We start from the raw sequence: 23,606 nt of genomic DNA on the forward strand, positions 1-23,606 counted from the left end.
GAACTGTACTGATTCTTGGTGATAATAGCTCCTTTTTAAAGACTAAATATCATTCACATTTTAATAAAAACATCACACATCAAAGTGGAGCTATTCTACAACCAGTCATGCTCCTAGAAACATCAGGGAAGCTTGGGCATTTTCTGTTGCTAATAAACAATAGCATCTAGAGTAGAGGATACAGACTGGCGACCTGCAGACTAACCATATCCAGCCCAATGGGCATATTTTGTGTGATCAACCCACCCTTGTTGTTTAAATAAGTTGCCACCTTCTAAACCTGAGATAATTCACTTAAAAATCTGGACTTCTTGCTCCTCTTAGAAATCAAAAGATCTGGCAATACCAGGCACGCATTTTTCACTCTGTAACAAGTACCTAGAGCTGTGTAATGACTCCAGTCTTTGGATGTGGTGTGTGCTATTTGGATCACCACACTAATCCCGACTTCTAATTGTCAGACACTTAACCTGTGTATCTCATTTGAATCCCGTTCCTGGTCCCTGTAGGTAACTGAATTCACAATCCTTGTTATGAAGCAACTACTCAACAGGAAGTCCTGCTCATTCTTTCATATGACAAAGAAAATGCTCTGGAGTACACAAAGTCATCAGTAATTCAAATATTTTAACAGGATTCCATTGCAAACTTTACAGACAAAATGTGTATAGTAAAAATAACACATATATTATAAAAGTTACAAACTTATAAAACATTGTAAATTATATAAGCTTAAGATGCTGGGTAAGAAATGTTATTCTCATGTTTTTTACTTTTGTGGCTTTTAAGATAATTTTCAAACAATACATGTTGAAAGCCATTTCTAACTAATATACAAGCCCTTAAACTGATGAATTGTAAGTTAAAATATTTTTTCACTAAATGTTATAGTCCCAAAGACAGTCAAAATCTGCTTTCTTACAACCAACCACAAAAATACTAGAAAGCTAAAAAAATGTACTCAACACACTATAACGACAATATTTTACTTGAGTCTTATAAAACCAAAATGTAATTTCTCTAACAAAGAATAACTGTGACTCTCATAGTCTTGCAAACATATATAAATGTAAAATAAATACATTTAGACCAATTATTTGCTTAAAAGGCAAGAGATTCTTCAAGTTTAGTCATGAGATTTTCTTATTTATTTATTTTTTGTGAAGACATAAGGCAAAACACAGTAAGTATAAAGTCATGAATCCATTTTGTGGCAGTAAGAAGACTTCCCCCACACTTGTGCTTCCACTATAGAGCTGATAAAACTTTTACATCCAAAAGTCAAAGGTTAAATAAAGGAAAGGAAATGTTTTTTGTCAAATAGTCAGGTAACCACTAACAGTCTAAGTGATCAGCAGGAACCTAACTTAGAGTAATCAAATAAAACTAAGGAAACTGCCTTTCCGTAGAAAAACGTCTCATGTCTAGAGGCTGTTTTTCTGTCTGGAAAATTGACACAAAATGTGTAAAATTGAAACATTCTGCTTCTCAGGGATTTGCCCAGAGGAAGAGTGTGAAAGCTTCAAGTTTGGTATGAGTTAAAGTGCAGGGGGAGGCACAGGAGGGGACTACAAAGGCCCTAAACACTAAACATCAATCTGTCTTCCTTATTAGGGCATTTCATTTTGAACCCTTGGCAACACTTTTATCGTTCTAAAATTATGTTAATCAAATTAGGGGGAGAAAAAGTTATTTCTTGCATTTTTGTTAGCATGTGAAAGCAATTCTAAATACAAACAACGGCAAGATTTAAATTAGTAATATCTCAGAACATTTTGGAAATCTTGTTAAGCTAGGATAAATATGCCATAGAAAGAGCTAAAGTATACAACCATGGCTGAAAATTCAAAAGTAAACATCAACTTTTATACTTGATTTTACTTCATATTAAAAATCTTAACCACCTTTAAATGTATTTCATCCTCATTATGACTATCTTTAAGGACCTAAAATATTTTAAACTGTTAAATATCAACAAACTCAAGAGACATTTATATTTTTCTTTTAAAATTTAGATTGTTAAAATACAACCACTAGAAGGCAATACAAATGAAAAGATTTTTTTGTGAATATATATTTAATCACAATAGAGAAAATTTAAAGTGTTTAGCAGAATATTACAAAGACAACAGGAAAAATATTAATTTCTATCTAAGGATATTAAATCATTTAATATTGAGAATAACCCCTAAATAATAAAACCAGTATTATCTCACAGAGGAACACCTAAGAATGGTGTATGTTTCAATATAAATGGCTGATTTTGCACAACAGGTTCACGGACAAGGTATGAAAAGTTTTCATATTTGAAAGTCATAATATATTCCAGGTAAAGATACATGTAACTAAAAATTTAGAGAACTATAATCAGAAAGGAAATCATCTTTGTGTTAAATCTCAACTTTTAAGGAAAGAAAAAACTGTCGATTGACCATGTGCAAACTTCTTAGCACTTACAGGGGATACTGTGAAAGCCACTGCAACTTTCCCAATTTATAAACTGCTGTACTTGCATGCATTCATTTTTAAAATTTTGACTAAAGACTAAGTTCATTATTTAGTTTGCTATCTGACAGGAAGATTTGTAAATGTATTTTAACAAGTCTTACAGAAATGAGGCAAGAATGAAATACAAAAATTTAAGTAAGTGTTGCACATACAAGTGCCTTTATTTTCTTTTTTACACTTCTCTGGATCTTCCTCATTTTCCCTAGTAAAATATATTATTTTTGTTATCAGAAAAACATGGTTAAAGACATATGTCTGTCTCTTGCTTATGCAAGTATTTTGTCATATTTCTAAAATTTTAGCCCTATTAAAGGCTAAACTCTAAGAAGTCTTAGAACTAAGGTGAGATTCTAAGAAAACTAGGACACTCCCACAAAACAGAATCAAACATTACTCCCAAGTTAAAACTCAGAATACCAGCATAGGTGATTCTCTCATACAACCCTGAAAGCACCACGTTCCATAATTTAAAACAAAACAAAAACAACAACAACAAAAAAACCCCCACACATACAAAAAAACCTGGTCTTCAGATGAATAGGCCTGATCGCCCTAACTAATCCTGTGAATAGTTTATTAGATAATTCTACCTTCCTTCCCCACTCACCTCAGAAAATTACTAAATTCTAAGTCTTGGTTTCATATTGAAACAAACAAACGTTCTTCTACATCTTAAGGATACAACGAAATTAAATGAGCAGTGTTGGAAGGGAAACAAATAGGAAATAAATTATAGACATAGCAGCATTTCTCCAACCACCTCGTAATTGAAATTATAGAAAAACACTAATCTCAGGTTCCGTGATGGGGATGGGAAAGTCATTTCACAAGCCATATTTTTTTCTCTTCCAAAGGTCATTCTTTCACACACTGTGACTCCAAATTTCAAAAGCAAGGGCACAGAATGAAACGACCCTTTCCATTCTTAATTTTGCTATACCACAATGATCAAGTGACTCCCTTTGAAGGGCCTTTAATAAAACACACTAGTAAAATAATCTCTTATCTTGCAAAGAGACTACATATTTTAACTGACAAAAGATGATCTGGTTAAATTCCTACTGATTTTCATATGCTATTTATAGTTCTAATATCTAGATTTTAGAACAAGGAAAAGCTGGTTAAAATGCCTCATTCATCACACAAAAAAATAGATAAATGCTGAAATGTGGAAAGTAAAACAAAATTAGAGATCTATCCTTCTAAGTCTTTTTTATAAATATATACAATGATATGTTAATATATGCTCTTTCTCATTGTTAACTACTTCTTAAAATACATGAATTTATATACACATATAAATTGTTCTTTAATAATATAAGAACGTACCATGAAAGAAACTTTTCATTTCACAATATATCATAAACATTTCTCTGAGTCAGAATCTGTATGTATATATAATTTTCCCTAATAGATAAATAATATTCCATCCTGTCATTTATACATTAATTTAATTATTCAACAAATAACTATTAAGAATTCACTATGTGCCAGGCACTATTGTAGGCACTGGGAGAGTAACACATCAGTGAAAAACACAGAGAACATTCTAGCAGGTAAGGGGGGGTTGGTCACCAGGGGAGACTGGGGAATGTACCATAACATACTTAATCGACTCCTACTGAGGGACATTTATGTCCCATTTTTTTGCTTATAAACCATGCTGTAGTAACTTTGCTCACACTTTACTGATGACTACGGGCAATATTCCTGAGATTTAAAATTGTGGACCTATAATTAAGTTAAGGAGCATGAGATTTTACAAATCTGATAGGTATTATTAAATTGAGGTTATGTCATTTTATAGTCCCCTAAACAGTACATGACATGTCTGTTTCCCCTCATGTTGTTTTTTTTATTCCACTTCTGTCAATCTTAATGTGCTCAGTTCTTTCACCTTCAGCAAGGCCGAGCATCATTCATAGGTGTATATGCTATTTAAATTTCCTGTGTGAATATGTTATTCAGATACTTTACTTATTCTTTTTTTTGGGGGGGGGTGGTAAAGTCATATAAGGTTTTTCTTTAATTTTTTTTAAATTTTTTTAAAATTTACATCCCTAGTTAGCATGTAGTGAAACAATGATTTCAGGAGTAGATTCCTTAGGGCCCCTTACCCATTTAGCCCATCCCCCCTCCCACAACCCCTCAAGCAACCCTCAGTTTGTTCTCCATATTTATGAGTCTCTTCTGTCTTGTCCCCCTCCCTGTTTTTATATTATTTTTGTTTCCCTTCCCTTATGTTCATCTGTTTTGTCTCTTAAAGTCCTCATATGAGTGAAGTCATATGATTTTTGTCTTTCTCTGACTGACTAATTTCACTTAGCATAATGCCCTCCAGTTCCATCCATGTAGTTGCAAACGACAAGATTTCATTCTTTTTGATCGCCAAGTAATACTCCATTGTATGTATTATATGTGTATATATACACATATACATATATACCACATCTTTATCCATTCATCCATCAATGAACATTTGGGCTCTTTCCATACTTTGGCTCTTGTTGATAGTGCTGCTATAAACATGAGAGTGCACGTGTCCCTTCGAACAGCACATCTGTATTCCTTGGATAAATGCCTAATAGTGGCAATTGCTGGGTCGTAGGGTAGTTCTATTTCTAGTTTTTTGAGGATTTACTTATTCTTCTATTGGGCTCTGTGTCATTAACTTGTAGGTATTTATTATGTATCATGGCTATTAACTCTGTTACAGTGATTGTAAACATATTCTTATCACTTCATTATTGTTTTTTTGGTTTGGGTTTTTTTTTTTTTTAAGTAGGCTTCACGCTCAGTGCAGAGCCCAAAGCAGGGCTTGAACTCATGACCCTGAAATCAAGACCTGAGCTGAGATCAAGAGTCAGATGCTTAAACAACTGAGCCACCCAGGTGCCACTCATTATTGGTATTTTTAATTCCCTTATTATTGTTGTCATCTAACAAAAGCTTCCATCATCATACAAAGATGCCAATCTTTTTGGCCTCAAGATTCAATAGTAGGGATGGATATAAAAGCACTCATAACTACAGTAATTTTTAAAAACCAACAATATTTTCTTCTAGTACATTTAAAGTTTTATCCTTCCTTTCAATAATTATAAAGTTAAATCTAAACTGGGGGGAGACCTGGTCTAATTCATAGGCAAACCAGGACCCAGAACACCATTATTCTCCTTACTATAGCATTTAAGAGATTTGTTAAAATTATTTTCAAAGACATACATTAATTACTAGTAAGCTATTTTAATAGCTTAAAATAGGTATTTACCTATAATAATTTTTAATGTTTATTTATTTTTGAGAGAGAAAGAGAGACAGAGACAGAGCACAAGTGGGGAAGGGGTCAAGAGAGAAGGAGACAGAGAATCTGAAGTAGCTCCAGGCTCTGAGCTGTCAGCACAGAGCCCGACGCAGGGCTGGAACCCACGAGCCATGAGATCATGACCTGAGCTAAAGTTGGACACTCAACCAACTGAGCCACCCAGGCGCCCCAACAACTTTCTGAATACACTGCTGAATTCCACTAAGTTTTAATTCTTTTTCACTATTAAAAGTAAATAGCTCTCTAATTTACTGGCTATTCTCTAATCTGGCTATTCTCAACAGAGCACATTGCCTTTTAGGACAAAGATTCTGTTATGCCATTAAAATCTTGAGATGGCAGTCTTTTTTAAATTGCCTAGGAAAAACTAAGCTGGAGAATAGAAACTTGTCAATTAAAGACTCTCCCCTATTTTTTTTTTTCATAAAGCCTTGATACCTATTTCTTATCTACCAGAAAGCACTGTCACATGACAAAAATAAATGAACAGATACAGATGAAAAAGGAATATTTTTTAAACATAAAATAACCCAGTAATGCAGATTGTGAAAGGTTTTCTTTATTGGCATGTATGATTTTACTCTTTCATTAAATGTATGTAATATAACTTTATTTTCTGCGGGTCAAACTATTCCTAATCCAAAAAGTACTACAACACTCAGATGTTCTTCTACATATACAAGTTTGACAACAATAACTCGATTACTGTAACTTTTTTAGAATCTGCTTTCTCCAAATTAATGACCCCTGATTTGGAGACATGAACACTATACCAGTCATTCACGAATTTAACAAATAGCTATAGTGCTTTTTTGTGTAAATATTCTGAAGTAATATTGGCTTTCCTAAACTTAAGCAGATATTTCCAAGAATGCTTATTCTATAAGCACATTTGTAGGGACTATTCTGAATATCTAAGAACGGTTTGCTAATTATGAATAGGTTCAGTGTATTCAAAATATTTTAACAGTTCAACATGAAGACAAAGGTTCATAATCTTTAATTATCCATATCAGGAACTCATTTCAGAGGCAATGCGGTAAGTTGTAAAAATGCAGGTTCAAATATTACAGAAAAATGATGTCTGTAATTTACTCTCAAGTGGGTCAGCAAAAACAACCCTAAGAGAAAGAGAGAGAAAAAGAATTTGCTTGTGGGTGTATGTGTACTGACAGGGACGTAGAGGAAGGAGAGAGAGAAGCATGTTAACAATTGTGAATCTGGTTGATGTATATACAAGAGTTCACTGTAGTATTCTTGAAACTCTTTTGTAAATTTGACATTTTAACGAAAAATCTTAAGATTGACAGAGAAAAATTAGAAGGACATACAGCTTTTGGTCTTTCTCTGAGGACAAACTTGTCTTGGACAGAGTAGATAAGGTTATACCCCCCTTTTGAAACTTCAGCATGAAACACAATGATAAAAGGAGCTTTCCCAACCCATTTTCCACACTGTCACCCCCACTCTCAATGCACAACCAACCAGCTTTAAATTGTAAGAATCGCAACCTCTAGTTTGAAGCATAATACTCGTCCAGATAAAACATAATTACTTGTAAAACAGTTAAGCATTTACTTTCAAATAAAGATTGAAGAAAATTCTCCAACTCTAACAAATGTTCTGAGTGAATTTAGAACCTAAAGCACAAAGAATGCTATGAATGTAGCTAAACAGCAAACGAACATCAAATTTACACCAGAGCTTTCTTTGCAATATTTTACTATTAAATGTTATTTCTTTTCCTACAAGCATTTCTATAGAATCTAGCTTGACCAAAATCCATATTATAACCACAGTATAGAATCTTATTTTTGTGGAATACATCTGGATTTCAGATTCATCAAGACATACTAAAGGGAAGCTAATTTTTAGGTCCCTTCCTTGTCAACAGCCAGCATCTCAAAACCCTAGGTCTACCAAAAGGAGACACATTCTTAACTACATATTGAGGCAAGCAGATGATGTAAGCAACTGAAGCAGGACAGGCAGGACTGGTGACAAACTAGCAAACTCATGGCACAACTACAAACCTGCTGCTTAGTTCCAGCTTATTGCTGCTGCTGGGAAGTGCAAGACCAGAATTAGCAGTCATTCCCATTTGGCAAAAGAAATCAGAAACTTGAATTTTCGGCAAAATTTTACTACAATGTATAAAGTTAGAAACATCTTCAAAATGTTTAAAACATCACAGGACCAATAAAACATCTCTGAACATTTCTGACCCAGAATCACCAGTTTATAACCGTTGCCCTAAAGCAGTAACTTAACTTTCAAAAATACAAGTTCTGGATCAGTGGTAGAAAAGAGCATGCATTACTGTCATTGCCTTTTTTTGCATCTTATTTCACAGATGACATATATATTATTTGAACTCACATCTAAATATTTAATTTTCCAAAACACAAACCCACAAAAACTAATCGCAAAAGAGTGAATTCTTCCAAAAAAATTTTACTGTTACTGGTAAATCTTTAAGCCTAATTGATACTATATATAGAAAATAAAATTATTTTTCAACTTACTTAGATCTAGAGAAAACATATAAGCAAAAAAATATTATACACATTATTTTTAAGCATCCTAAGCACAACAAAGTACCAAAGAAAGGCACCGTTAATGATTAATACATCCAGTTTTGGTTTGTTTTGGTTTTACTACAAATACTCACCTAAGAATGCACAAGCAAATTTTGCCTCCTGATGTGAGTCTGCAGAATCCAAATCTCTGTTTACTTTCAATGTCTGTCAGTACAAAGGTAAAGTGCTGTCCAACTTGATTCTGGGATACTCTAAAACACAGCAATATTATAAAACTTTAATGTGTCTTTTGCGTGAGAATTTTCTTAAAGAAAAACAAAACAAGAATATATTTACATGAGGCACTGGTTTCACCTTCCCAATCAGTTGGTTCTCAAATCTAGAACTAGGTTCTAAAACTAAAATGAGTGTGAAATGTGTAAACGAAATCATGAGCTGAATATCACAGTAAGTTGTAACATCTTACAGGGTGAGCAATTAAACATATACAGACTCACCCCTTAGTAGGGAATCATAAGGTATTTCACCGTAAGCTGGCACATGCCTGAAAGTACTTACAAAATATTTCATAAATCTGAAAATACTCTTACTGAGACCATGGAAGTGAGAACCAAGACACGATGACTGATTCTGCTCAACTCCTGCCTCTATTTTCATGATTTTATTTTAAAATTGCTTAGACAGCAAATCAGGTTGCTTTAGAATCCAATGGCAGCCCCTACCAACTCTGTTTAATTGCCTCTTCTGCTGACATTCTCACCCAGTAAAGTACCATAAAAATTACTATTGGCATTTTTTTTAGCATTCTCTTCTAGAGCTACCCATACACTGAGTAGATTTCCAAGCGCAAAACAAGAGTGCAATTTCTACAGAAAAAGCTTACTATGAAGAATTTAAGTGAACCGTGACCTGAGTATCAGGCTATCACACATACTCTGTGTCACACTGCAGTGTAAGGTGCAATGTAAATTATTACACTGAATCTTTATCAGCATTTGAACTATAGAAATACATTTCCTGTTACTGACTATAATCTTGCCCTTAGACAACCATAACTGAACATCTGCTTCCTTGTCCCAAGGTAAGATATCCATCGCACCGAAAATTTGGGTTTTGAAACAGCCACAGGAATTAGGTAAAAAGAAGTAAGTTACTTTACTACTATAGCCTGCCAATACTACAAATTGCTTTCAATTGTCAGGAAATCCTGTATTTCAAGTGCTGCACATTTACCAAACACACTTTGAAGTGGACGGTTTTGAAAACAATTTCACAAACTTCAAAAACAACCTCTAGTGCCTGCTGTGCCCTCTAGTGCTCAATGTTCACAATATACTTTCGAGAGCTTTTCTTCGTTTATTTTATCTTTGCTATTAGTTTGAAAATTGCAAGTTTAACAAGCACAACTTACTCTCCAGAAAGGAGGTAAAACAAGGGGTATCAATACTTATTAGTATCAATTAGCCCATCATTCAAAAGGCATGATCTTAAATATTGTAAATTTCAGATTTTTACTCATCTTTACTTCAGCAAAATATTTTCTGAAAATAAATTTTCTTTTAAAACCCCCCATATCATACTGTTAAAAAAACTGATAATAGGGTGTGAAAATCACGTGAGAAACAAGTGACCTGTTTTTACACTCAAAGGCCCATATATTCTGTGAAATTCCAACTACACACAGGTAATACTCTATTCATTCAGTATTTGTTCAGTAAAATACAAACATAATGAGATTTTCAAAACTGCTGGGAGGGTTTCCCTGCAGCCTTCCATAATATTGCACTATTTCTATACAGCTATTCTTGGGAGACAACTAGTCATGGGTTTTACAATATCACACAGATGGTCTTTTCAATTAGGGTGAAGTGAGATAGAAACCAGGATATATACATCTCATTTTAAAAGACACAATTCTAAGGCTCTGATTAAGGACATAGTGATATTTTTTTTTCTGCAGGTGCTTACAATATGTACCTGAAGAACAAAAGGAAGAAATGGATCCTTAAGACTCCTAACTGGCCACAGTGGAGAAAACAAAAGATATAGTGATGTAAAAAGGCTACTTCTCTCCAAATATTATTTAATTTTTGTGTTGTTGTTAGAAGCGGTGAAGAGAAAGACATTTCTTTTTACTAAAAAACACATGTCATCATTTTAAAGTGCTCACTAAGATGAGTTGAAGTTACTTTGAATGATGGCTTATATACCCTTATACCGTACCTTTCAATGTCAAAGGGGAAACAGAACTTGGGCACACTCTGTAGTACTTCCTGCAAATGCAAATTAAAAAAAAAAAAGCTTTAGAATATTTTAAAAGATGCAGTTAAAACTTTTCTTGAGACATTTTCTAGGGAGGAAAAAAGTTTGTTTGTTTTTTTTTCCTTAGGAAAAATAGCACAGGTTCCTAGACTAAAATAATTGATTATTAAAAAGGAATTAAGTTGGTGCTTTGGCAGATTGCACTGACAATGCCACGGAAGCCCCAGGAGGGAAAGGCCTGGCCTGAAGGGTATTAACACCCTTCACATCCCCGCTGGGATTCCCTTCAACAAGGCCATATGGATTTTACAAGAAGCACCGCACCATATGGGTAAGCTACGTCTGCTGCTACTTGTACCACAGACTAGCCACAGGGACTTCTGACAGATCCTGGCTCAAAAATATAAATGTTGTTTCAATTAAAATGCAGGCAGAGAAAAGGGAATGAAGTTGGCAGCAGAATGAATTACTGAGAGGTAAAACAACGCTACATGTCCCATAGTAAAATGGTTAAAAAAAAAAAAAAAAAAAGACATTCTATGGCTAAAGAAACACATGTATATGTTTCTCTCAGTAAATTCAACAAGAGTAACATCAAGTTTATCTCAAATAACATTCTTTAAAAAAATGCGTATCTAAAAATAAGCCTTTACATTTAAAACAACATACCTTCTATTCTATGTATTTTTGTTTATGAATTGTCTCATATGAAAATCAATGTTTTAACTGAGCACAGAAAATAACCTATTGATTTTGAAACCTGCAGTGATTTTATAGTCATTATAAAATAATTTTAAAAGCTTTTGGAAGTCATACTCGTTAACAATCATAATAAAATACAAATAATGGACGCTTGGCAAAAAACTGAGAAAGATCTATTTTGTCATATATGAAAAACAACTAAAAATTAACTCTGATTCTAAACTTAAACTTTAGAATTGAAGATCACATCATATAAGTTCAAAGCCAGGTAACTTTACAAGACAAAGCAGAGATTGAGGAGAATGTTTCCTATCAAAAAGAAAAAAAGAGCAAATATCTTCAGGCAGTAGTCACCCCCATCAAAACTACCACCTCTTTACCAATAAAATTTGCGTCCAGAGAAAATATTAATATCTGAATATTTAAATCCTCTGCAGAAACATAATACTGAGTGTTTTAAAGTAGAATCTATTAAGTTCTTTTAACCTGTAGACTATAATGAGGTATTAATTAATAACATCACATTGCAAAATTCCAATGGCAATACCTATGAAAGCTTCAAGAGCCTTACGACGCTAAAGCAGAAAGAAAAGCATCATGTAAAAAAGCAACCTTCTACCTTTAGGGAAGGGTACCCTGGTTTGCTTATGAACACATACATACCTTTAAAAATATGAGCACAGACCCCATATTTAGAAAAAGCTGTTTGACTATTGAAAGCATTCTGTTACATGTAATTAAAAGAGCTGCTAAACTTTAAATAATTTAAATTACTAAAACTGAAAACAGTTCACTTGACCATTGCTAATCCTTGTCTTGCTACAAAAAGTGAAGCCATTTATCGTATTCACTACGCCTATGAACACTATTTTGATATCCCCCCTACAAAGTTCATATAATTTCTGTAACAATATAGATATTTCAAACTCACTGTCTACTTCTAAATACACCCAAAGTAGTAATATATTTCCCATCAATTTTTTAAGACTCAAATTAAGAAGAATGTTTCCCGGTTAGTTGCTCAATCTTTCACACCCTCCCCCTCCCTCCTTCTACACGCAACACACAGGCACACACTTCTGCAAAACAGCCTCAGCTCGCTTCCCAACTGGCAGAAGCATCCCTCAGGGGACAAGTCTTTAAACCTCCGCACTCTTTAAAATTCAACCAGCCAGCAGGTCTATAGACTAGTGTATAAACAGTATAGACAAAAAAATCCTCTCTCAGCTTATGTCAGTGACAAAGCAACTCAGCAGTTGACTGTTTCTCCCCTGACAGTATAAGCTGGGTTTACACAGATCAATAGCTGAAAGTCCTACCTAGCTCCCAGGGCTCGGTTTTCTTCCTTAATTACAGGTGCTATTCAAACTGAAGTTAAAAAAGAAAAGACAGAGAGACAGAGAGAGTGAGAGAGAGTTGAAGGGAGGAATAAGATACACGCAAATGGGTTTTTTTGGGGGGGGATCCTTTCAGCAATAATGTTAATTGGAAATTATACTTTTATATGCATTGGAAGTGTTCATAAAGTCTGATATTTCCATCACAAGGTGATTTTGATATCAAACACACACGCACAGTTCTGAATTGGGATCCATAGATTATGTAAAAGATTTAAGATCATACTCTTCAAAAGTTTTGTTTCTCTGTTCTCTACAGGCTTTGTTTTCAGGCAATATCTGATTTCCTTGGCCAAGAAAAATGATTTGAGTTTTCCGGATCATCTTAAATCTCTCAAATATATTTCATTTTTATATAAAAAGAACACATTGACTAAAATGTTAAGTGTTAAAAATAGTAATAACAAAAAGAATGAAGTAGAATATACAATTATGAATAGCAAAATACAAAGGGCACAACACATATATATGCATATGCCCTAAAAACAACACATCTGCTGTCCTATAAATGACTGGAAATAAGGACTGATGAAAATTTATACATTGGGGTGGGTGTTTTTGGTACTGTATCCCACATTTGTATTAATAAGCTGTACAGTCAAATAAAGGAGAAGAGAGTAAACTGCTAGTGTTAGAGGGGTTTATTAACTCTTTATCCCACAACACTACTGTTCAACATTACAAATTAATCAAATAAAAAGGGGAAAAGCATTTAAGAATCTACTTTTTGAAAAAACTAAAATATGTAGAGTCTACCTCCTGATGAAAGTTCAATAATTACAAATGTCTTGGAATTTCTCAGAGAAGAATCTAAGATGAAATGAGTCATGTCATTGTTGACATCACTAATTGTTTTTCTTCCTTCTCCACTACTTCTTCCCCTGCCTCCAAGGTTCTACACCTCCTCTCTTCCACACCAATAAGGTGTATCTGCCAAGGCAATTTCGTTTTCACCCAAGGTTCCAGTACAACTACCAAATCTCATCGTCTTGCAGTTTAGATATTTCTGACTCAGGGATTATATATTTAACTACTCTGCAGTACCAATTTCTGACACCTCAAATTCAGAATATGCAAAACTGAAGTAATTCTTTTAGTTGTAGTCCTTATCACCTAGAAGAGCAGCAACACCTACCCAGTTACCCAAACCAAAACATGGTGGTTGTCTAGACCCCTTCCCTTTCCCGATTCCCAAATAAAATCAGTCATTCTTCAAGTCCTCTTAATTGAATTTCATAACTATCTTCTTCCAGAGGTCCTCAATGGGAGGGCAGTAAGAATTAGAAGATAAGGTGTTAAGAATCAAACGGGAAGGTCCTTCAAAACACATTTGATCACCCACACTCTAGGGCCATAAGGGTCTTGACTCTTTAACTTAGTTTGAATACCATCCATAATTAAGAAATAAGACTAACTGTATCAATGTAGGGTGCTTAATATATAAGGAATAGTTATTCTTTCACTGCAAAAATGACAAGGTCGATTTGTTCAGGACAGGTTAATTCAACATCCTCTTTGAGGACCCAGGAATCTGCTGTCCTGCTTTGTTGTCCTGAGTTTGTTGGTTTTGTCCTCAGCTACCTCTACTCATGGTCACGAAATAAGCTGCCAGAGTTCAACACACCACATGAAGACACAGCAGTGTCCAGGGAAAGAAGCATTTCTTTCTGTTTTCTCTTCTTATCAGAGGAAACCTTTCCCAGAAGCCCCACAGGCTGACTTTCCCATTATATTTAATTAGCCAGAAGGTCAGAGCCGCTCCTAAACTAATCACTGGCAAGGGAAATGGTGGTCTATGCTTAGCTTAGCCTTGGAGTAGTTAGAAAAAATCAAAATTCAGACTTACTCATTTTCTGCTAACCACGAGGCATGTCATTTAATATAAAGAAGCTGGAGTATCATATTTTCTTTCTTAAGACTCCTTACAAAAATTTTAATCAAGTAATTAAATTTATAACAAAGCTCTCAGGAAAAATATAACACAATATTATATAAGAACAGTTTTCAAATATCCATAATTTTATTCATTTCAGTAACACTTTCAAAATCATTCTGTAGCAACAAGGGGGCTATTTGTCAATTCTAATTTTTCACCAAGGCCATAGAATTCTAAAAAGGTGATTACTTAATTTTGAATATTATTTTCCCAAATAAGTGAAAATTAATTAATACTATGAATTCAATCTGTGCTTTACATGGGGGGAAATCAGCTTTTTTTCTCAAAAGAAGCATGCACTAAGCTGTTCAGTCACAAGCAGGCTGCATAGAGCAGAACAGAGATTCCCACACTGTGCGCAGAGATGTCTCAGGGCCCCACCACAAACTCATGGGGGCACCACAAGATGCCTTACATTTTCAAGGGAAATACAGCTATACTAACAAGGTGGTCAAGCCAGATTGTGTTTTATTACAAGGTAAAATTATATTAACATGGTTAAGTTATACATATAGCCTCTTTAGACACCATCTTCTCATGTTTTTAAAGAAGTTTGTTTAAATTTAGAGAATGTATTTTAAACTTTAAGCCAAGGAATAACCATCAGAATAAATGAACCCACTGTGGAATTTTTCTCTTGGTATTTACTTTTATGTAGTATTTCAATCAGAAATAAATTTCTCTTTCATCATTCCTCCTTAAATTAGGGAAAGCACAGTATGTCTGTAAATTCTGACACTAAAATTACGTAGGCTGGGAACTCAGGTCAAGTTATTTTTCACTTTCAAAAATTAAAAATGAATTTTTATTGTTGGAAGATTTAAGTAACTGCCAAGGAGGAAATACATTTTGCTATAAACATAACTGTGCCATGGAAACACAATCAGTGTTGAAGGATGAAGAGACCTCTGTAGTCTGCAATCATGTTAGTTTTAACCCAATGCCAATGAAAAAGCCGAGATTCGAAGCAGGACAGAGAGATGTTATAAAAATATGTATATTTACAATGACAAAGGTAGTTTTCCTGGCAAATAAAAAGTATAATATATTTCCCTCATTAATTTAAGAGAAGCATTTAAAAGCTGTGAAAGAAAACCATACATTTAGATATATGAAAATGGGTTTCCAAAGTTTCTTTGTCAAAAATACTACTAAAAATCGCCTTCAAATTTTTATCCCTAGGTTAACTCTACCTTTTAATCAAGGACTTGAATAACAATTATACACCTCTAAGAATAAAACATTTAGGAAGACTCCCTTTCTTTTCTAATAACCATATAATGTCTCACCCCTTTCCGATAAATACCTCTTTGTTCATTCACCCCTATTTTAACTAGTAACATTTTCTAGACCAAAGGAAATACATAAAATAGAACATTGCCTATAATATTTATCTGCATTTACAGATACTAAAGCCCTTAAAAGTGAATATCAAGCAGTCATTTAAATCAAGATAAGTAGAATTAAGAGGAGTAGGAAAGGACTTCAATCTTTAGGAAGAAACAAGTTTTATGTCAGTCAACCTATAAGCTACCATGACTTTAATCCACAGCTAGATGTTGTGTAGGGAAAGGAAATAAGATTCCTGAATTTCAGAACTAGGGAGACTTAAGATTAGATCATTACAAAACAGGCACATATAGGCACGCAGGCACGCACGTTAGATGGAAAATCACAGTCAAGGGCGCCATCCTGTAGAGTCCAGCAGTTAATATTCAAAGTCTGGCTCCACAAGATATTGGCTATGTGCTCCATTTACCTCATCTGGAAAATGGGCAGAAGTTATCTATCTTGTAGGACTGAGGATTTATTTGGGGATTTATAGGAGAATTCTGTGAGGATTAAACAGAAATCCACATAAATGATTAGACAATGACAGACATATAAAAACCTCCTAACAACTCTTAGCTCTTTTATTAATTAGTTACTTGTTTTAAGAACTCTTACACATCATATGAATTCCAACAAATATTTACTGAGTAACTGCAACATTAAGGTCCTGTGTTCAATGACCTGTGCCAAAACATTAGCATACTGAGACCTAAAATGATGACAAATATTATACTGAATAATTGATCTGCCTCCTTTGAAAAATTTTAATGTATTTAACATAGGTTCATGCGGATAGGTATATATATGTAGATATAGATTTGAATATATTCTACTATTTCTATACAACCAGCCACAATAAAAGCAGACTCTGTTAACCCTGCAAAGTCATACCATGTGCACATCTGATGATATTAACATGTTACAAGAGCCTACTTTGGGCTGCCACATTGGTACTTGTTTTGAATTAAAACTATCTTCAGAGAATCATGCCAACAGACATTTTTCATTTAAGGAGGATTTACTAATAAAATTCCTGTTTCATGTACTTATTTATCAATCCACATAATAAAGATTAATTAACAATTCTAGGTAAGGAACTGACCATCTTGAGGAATAAAACTAGCTCCGGCTTTCTTCTACAACCTCAGATTAGGCCTTTCCCTGGCAAAGACACCGTGTTGTGTTTTTGTTTGTTTGTTTCTGGCAAAGATTTTGTTAAGGGTACCCTCAGAAAATATATCCTCTCTTTCCGTCACCGCCCTTTAATAGTGCTATCTCTCTTTGTTCTTCGTTAATCTTGGTTGTATATTTTTCTTCAGTCCGGCAAGACTCTTGATTCATATTATTTCTGTGGTTCTTCATACCTAGGCCGTGTGCAGATAATCCTCCTGTCATGATGTTCATGACATCTTCTCTATTCACTGTGAGGGTCACACATTAGAGAACTGATTTTTATATTACAGAGGACAACCAGAAAAAGGATATATTCCAGAGCAGTAAATTTTAATTATCTTTTTTTCCTGGTCCTGCCTTAAACCTAGTTCAGAATTATGCCTGAACTGCTAATTTTCCCTAGACAGCGAATCTTGTGACACACCAGATGGGAATCTTGTCATTTGTCTGATTCTTTAAGAAAGAATAGAATCTTTAGTTTAAAGCCTATATCAGGGACTGTACACTTTGAGATGTTTGAAAAATATACCTCTAGATGGGCATTATATCCTGGGAGCAATGGTATATTTATTATTTCTTTTTCCCTTGAAAGCCCATAGAGTCTGTAAAATCACCTAGCAGAAATGTGAATCATGGTATATTTTAAAAATTTGGAAAAATCATAATTGTCTATTTAGCTATTTGGAGGCTTTGTTTGGAAGAATTAAATTATCGTTACACAATTATAAAATATAAACTGTTCTATGAAGACCATTTACTTAAAAGGGTATAGTCTAAGCAGTACTCACATACTGGCAAACTCCATGTGAATTTATTTATATGAATTACCAATATGTTTATATATGTTCATTTACCAAATACTTAATGTGTGAATGGGAATCACAGACAATCACATTATAATGTAATAAGAGCATTGGCAGGAAAAGTGAAAAATACCAGGAAGTCTAGAAGACAGACATATAAACCAAACTGAGAGTGGTGCTTCTGGAGAAGTGTGGTTAAAGTCCCAAGGGAAAAAATCCTATCTAAGTAGAGAAACGAAGGGAGAAGGAGAAACTGGCCAGGCTATAGAATGAGAAGAGGGAGGCAGAAAAGAGGTAAAAATGGTCTTCCCTCATAGGAAAGAATATGTACAAAACAAAAGTCTAAAAATAATGGGGCACCTGGGTGGCTCAGTCGGTTAAACATCCGACTTCGGCTCAGGTCATGATTTCACGGTCCGTGAGTTCGAGCCCCGCGTCGGGCTCCGTGCTGACAGCTCAGAGCCTGGAGCCTGTTTCAGATTCTGTGTCTCCTTCTTTCTGACCCTCCCCCGTTCATGCTCTGTCTCTCTCTGTCTCAAAAATAAATAAACGTTAAAAAAAATAAATAAATAAAATAAAATAAAAATTAGAAACAGCAAGGACAAAGTTTAGACAAATAGTAAGAGAATGTAGCTTGAGAAATAAGCAGGGGACTGAATTTATAATGCTTTTAGGCAAACTAAGAAGTATGGACTTAAGGCAAAGAGTAGGGAAACCATTCCTCCTGGTTTGCCCAGAACAACTTCACATATATCTTCTCAGAAAATTATCAATAGGTTCCCCTTTTACTCTCAAAGGTATCCAAGTTATAATTTATTTTAATAGAAATCAGAAAAGTGGTAGCCTGGAGCTATGGGGTAGGGTGGGGTAGGGGATACAATGAGTAACCAGAAAGTGGCAAGGAACTTCCTAGAGTGCTAAGAAGTCTATATATTTAAAGGAATGTGGGTTACACAGGTGTATGCATCTGCCAAAACTCATTTCATTGTACACTTAAGATCTGCATCATGCCATATAAAAATCATTGGTCAAAAACACCTAATAAATAAGTATCTCAGTTTGGACAGTAAATCATGGTACACTCTCCCTAAGAAAAATAGGGAAGCTTTGAAGGGTTTAAAATAAGGGAGAGACACAACTGGGCTTGAATTTTAGAGAGATCACTGGCTACACTGTGTAGAATAAATTTTAAAAGGATAAAACTGAAGACTAGGAAATCAGAAGACTTCTGCAATAATCAAGGTGAGTGGTGGCAGCCCGAAATAAGACAGTTATAGCAGCAATGCAGACAAGGGCACAAAATTAAGATACATACGGGAGTAAAGATGGAGACATCAAGAGGGGACTGGATAAACTGTCTGGTGCTTTAGAAATAGCATCTAGCCTACATAAAGACCAAGAAAGGAAATGGCGCTGGTTAAAACATATGGATAAGAGACAGGAGTGACTGTTCTCTTTTCCAACATTATGAAGGATCAACATGATTCTTCATATTTTTATGCTCCTCTCAACAAATACTCTAATATAATATCCCCAGGCCATCAACTAGGTAAATTTTCTCATACAATGATGAAAACACATCATGTCTTTATTTTCCTAAAGATTTATTTCAAGATACAGGTTATAGAGTGTTTAACCACTTCTAATATTATAATCACGATATGTCACTCATCAGTAACCAGAGATAAATGAAGACAGTAGCAAACTAGAAAGTTCTAGTAGTTACAATTACCATGATCAATGGAAATAAAAGAATCTATAAAATCTTTGGGGGCTTATTCAACCTTGGAGCTCCTCTCATGCCTAATCAGAGACTGGCACACCACTCATGATCTGAAAAAAAAAAAACTTGTTGAACTCCTGTTAAGTAACACTGTTTTAGCATCATCAGAATAAATTTGCCTTGGCAGACAGTTCAAGGAAATGTGAGTTAAGAGTCTGCGTGTTTTCTTATTTTTTTTCTAAATTAAAATATAATAAAATAATTGCTTACTCTGTGCCAGGTTCTGACCTAAGCACTTTACATATATTACCTCATTTCATCCCTACAACAACTTCTGTTTTGTTTCCTTTTATATGTGGGGGAAAAACAAACAAACAAAAAAAGAAGTCCAAGAGACGGAGTAACTTGTCCAAACTCACATGGCTAGCGAATGCTAGAGTCAGGACTTGATCTCACAGGCTAAAGCTTCTAACCAGTATTCTCCATCATATGTATTTTTTTTCCACTTTGTTTTCATGGAGGTTCCAACATATAATCTGCAGATGCCTAAATTTGATGCCCACTTGGTCTCTGTATGGTGGATATTTCCCATATTTATAAAGAATTAAGATTATATACTTAATATTTCAGAAACAAAGTTCAACCTGGTGTATGGAAAAATAAAGGGGGCCAGGCCAGGACATGAAGGAATCATGGGGAGAAATGAAAATGAGATAATATGTAATTACAAATGTGAGTCTTTCCTGCCCTACCTTGTTCTAGTCCCTTGAAATTAAGTTCTGAGGCAAAAAAGAGAATAAAAGAGAAAAAAAGAAAAAAAAGAGAGAAAAGAAAATGCTGTTTCTACCTACGCTTGTTTATTACTACTGAGAATACCAGATTTACAGTAAAAGCATACATCTAACTCCTTTCAAATAAAAGACTTATAAATTAAGGGCTTAAATTGATTTTTTTTTCCTTCCAGAGGAGTAAAATACAAAGTAATTAAATTTGAATCCTATTATTTAAAATCTGAAACAAAATCACTGTCAAATATCAGAACAAGGGTCATACCAGAATAAATAAATAATACTAGAGTAACAAGAGCAGCATGAAGTTAAACAAAGTTAATTGTAACAGAGGGAGTCAGTGTTGAGACAGTATTTATCTTGGGCTCAAGTATGAAAATGGGTGGATAGGTCAAAGCTGTCTGTATATGGTCAGATGGACAAGGAAACCTGTAGCTCAGAGAGTAAACACCCTGGATTCGGTTGTATCTTTAAGAATTCTGTTCAATAAAGTTTGCTAGACATTTTTATCCGTTTCAATCTAAAGCAAGAACTAAGTACTTAATAATTAAAATAAAACTTTATTCAGATATAGTCAATAGGCAGGACTATAAATCAAGACCCCTGGAGCTCTGACCATATATTTTAGGTTATCTTAAATTACCCAAGATTTTTCTTTTATAAAAAATGTACATGCCCATAATCTTTAATATGTCAAACTACAATTAAACTTGAAGTCATGGTGGAGTTTTTTTTGAATGAATATTTCTTGAAATTCTAAACAAAAATATTATGAGCTATTATTATTCTGCAAACTTATTCCACCCCACCCATTACAGAACATCCACCTCTTGGAATAAAAATGTAGTTCACACTCCCTGCTGACGTAATCTTTGGCCTCTTGCTGAGATTATAAGTAAAGGTGCCAATTTTGGTTTTAGTTCTTGTAATGCAGAAAATTCTTTCTATGAGAAATTGAACTGTGAACACTGGTTCTTTTCACACACAGAAAGCCACCAAACAGGCCTCACCAAATAGCAATGAGTTTTGATCACTCTTAGTCTAGCCCACTTTGGCATAAATGACCTTAAAGAGAAAACACAATTTCCTGAATCTCTTGTAAAGGATTTGCCTCAATAAACCAGACACTACATATAGTCATTTGATAAACTTTCTCAGTTAAGAAGAAATAATTCTCTTGAATAAATTATCTCATACCTTCTATATATTCCTTACAACGTGTTATTGTATTGGAATATATGGAAACCAAGAGTAATTATAAAAACAGGAGTGGCTTATTTGTAAGCTAGACTAAAATAAATTCTGTGAAGTTAGATTCAACCTTTGGTCAGCTCAAAAGTACACCTAGAATAATTCTCTCTTTCCCTGAAAATTTTCTTAAAAGTGTGATGTCTTTTCAGCAAGTCTCCATCACTTTTTTAATCATTTTAAAAATTATTTTACACGTATTCATTTTTTAAGAGACAGATACAGAGCATAAGCAGGGGAGGGGCAGAGAGGGAGGGAGACACAGAATCCAAAGCAGGCTCCAGGCTCTGGGCTGCCAGCAGAGAGCCCCACGCAGGGCTCAAACCCACGAACTGTGAGATCATGACCGGAGCTGAAGTCAGACGCTTAACCGACTGAGCCACCCAGGCGCCCCTCCATCACTTCTTATCGCTGATTCTTCTCAGCTGCTGCCACCAGCGATCTCTAATTTCTTCATCTAATAACCTTTTTCCCAGTATTTATCAAACTTGACTTTTCTGCAGTGTGTCACATTTCATTTATTCATGTAACATGCATTTACTCAGTATCTACCAAGCAAAAAAACACTTGGGATTATAAAATGAAAGTGATCTCCCCCTTGACCTAAGGAGGCCCAGGTTTCTCCACAACCACTCTTGCTTACAAGTCTCTTCCTGAGATGTCTTTTTTCCACTTTATCTAGATCTCCTCCCATGAGTACCGTTTCTTTTAGAGCTGCTTCATGACTCCTTCTCCATAAGCCTTCTCCATCAGTGGTCTCCAGAGTTCTTCTGTCTTTAGGCTTCACGTCTCGATAGGGAATCTAACCTTACTGCTAAACACAGTGGATGAAAGTCTGGGCTCTCTAGCCAGAATGAGAGGTTCAAAACCCAGGTCATCTACTTAACAGCTATGTAGAACCATGTCATCATCCTTTCCTAAACTCCAGTCAGAGGTTTCCTACTACTTAGAAGACATCGCTACCAGAATACGGGACATATCCAAAATTGAAAACCCCATCCTTCCTTCAAAATATGCTCCTCCTCCTCCTAATGCCTTATTTCTATGCTTTCAGGCTTTTTCTCAATCTAACTTTTTCCAAACTTTAGAATCAGGCAACAAGTTTTCATTCACTATACACAAGCACATCAGAAACTAGTTAAAACCACACGGACCTCGTGTCTGCATTCACCAAAATGACCACTAGACTGCATTGTTGTCTTTTCTGGTCAAATAGGCTAAGGGTAACAATATGTGTTATCACTTAGTACTAGCTTACTATAAGATAAGTTGCAATGTTATCACTTATCTAGACAAAGTGTACATGAATTAACATGTAACTATATATTTGAATAATTTATAATAGTAAAAAATAGTTAATATTTTAAATAGAATATATAAATAGGATATCACAACTGGTTAAAATATTCAATTTTTAACAACCATCAAGTTAATTTCTGAAATTAGATCTATTTAAAAAACCAAACATTAACCAAGTGTTGTGTACTACTTGAAACATTTCTATGAAATATTATACCTAACATTATGTCTTTAAGATTTAAAAAGCCTAACATATGCAAAGTCTATTAAAATGCACATAATTTATCTTACCCAAAATGAAAATATATCTAATAAATAATACTATTCATCTGGCCTCTTTTAGCTCTCCCTTAACATACAAATGCATTCCTTTTCTCCCAAACATAGCAGCTGGGAATGAAAGGAAAGATTTCAAATGATCATTTTCACATCATATTCCATCATCTTTTCATCAGTTTTTCCTAGCTTTTCTTTGAGCCCATTCTTTTACAAGAGGTCTCTTTTTAGATCAATCCATATTTCCATAATCCACACTGCTGTTTCCTCCTCTTCTCCCCAGGGTGGACTAAC

The 23,606-nt window shown here is 34.5% G+C and overlaps 1 protein-coding gene across 3 annotated transcripts in view; it reads right to left on the reverse strand.

Annotated features, from left to right (window-relative positions):
- The window catches only part of DENND1B (DENN domain containing 1B), a 259,688-nt gene that overhangs the window by 148,685 nt on the left and 87,397 nt on the right, over positions 1-23,606 (reverse strand). For all 3 annotated transcript variants that reach the window (XM_078440761.2, XM_078440759.2, XM_078440760.2), the window contains exons 4-5: positions 10,597-10,646; positions 8,505-8,624 (exon numbers count right to left, since the gene is read on the reverse strand). In XM_078440761.2, coding sequence (XP_078296887.1) covers positions 8,505-8,624; positions 10,597-10,646 — 170 coding nt within the window. The remainder of the gene's footprint in view (positions 1-8,504; positions 8,625-10,596; positions 10,647-23,606) is intronic.

This window comes from Panthera onca, chromosome F1 (genome assembly GCF_046562875.1).
Source record: "Panthera onca isolate mPanOnc1 chromosome F1, mPanOnc1 haplotype 2, whole genome shotgun sequence".
NCBI classification, from domain to species: domain Eukaryota; kingdom Metazoa; phylum Chordata; class Mammalia; order Carnivora; family Felidae; genus Panthera; species Panthera onca.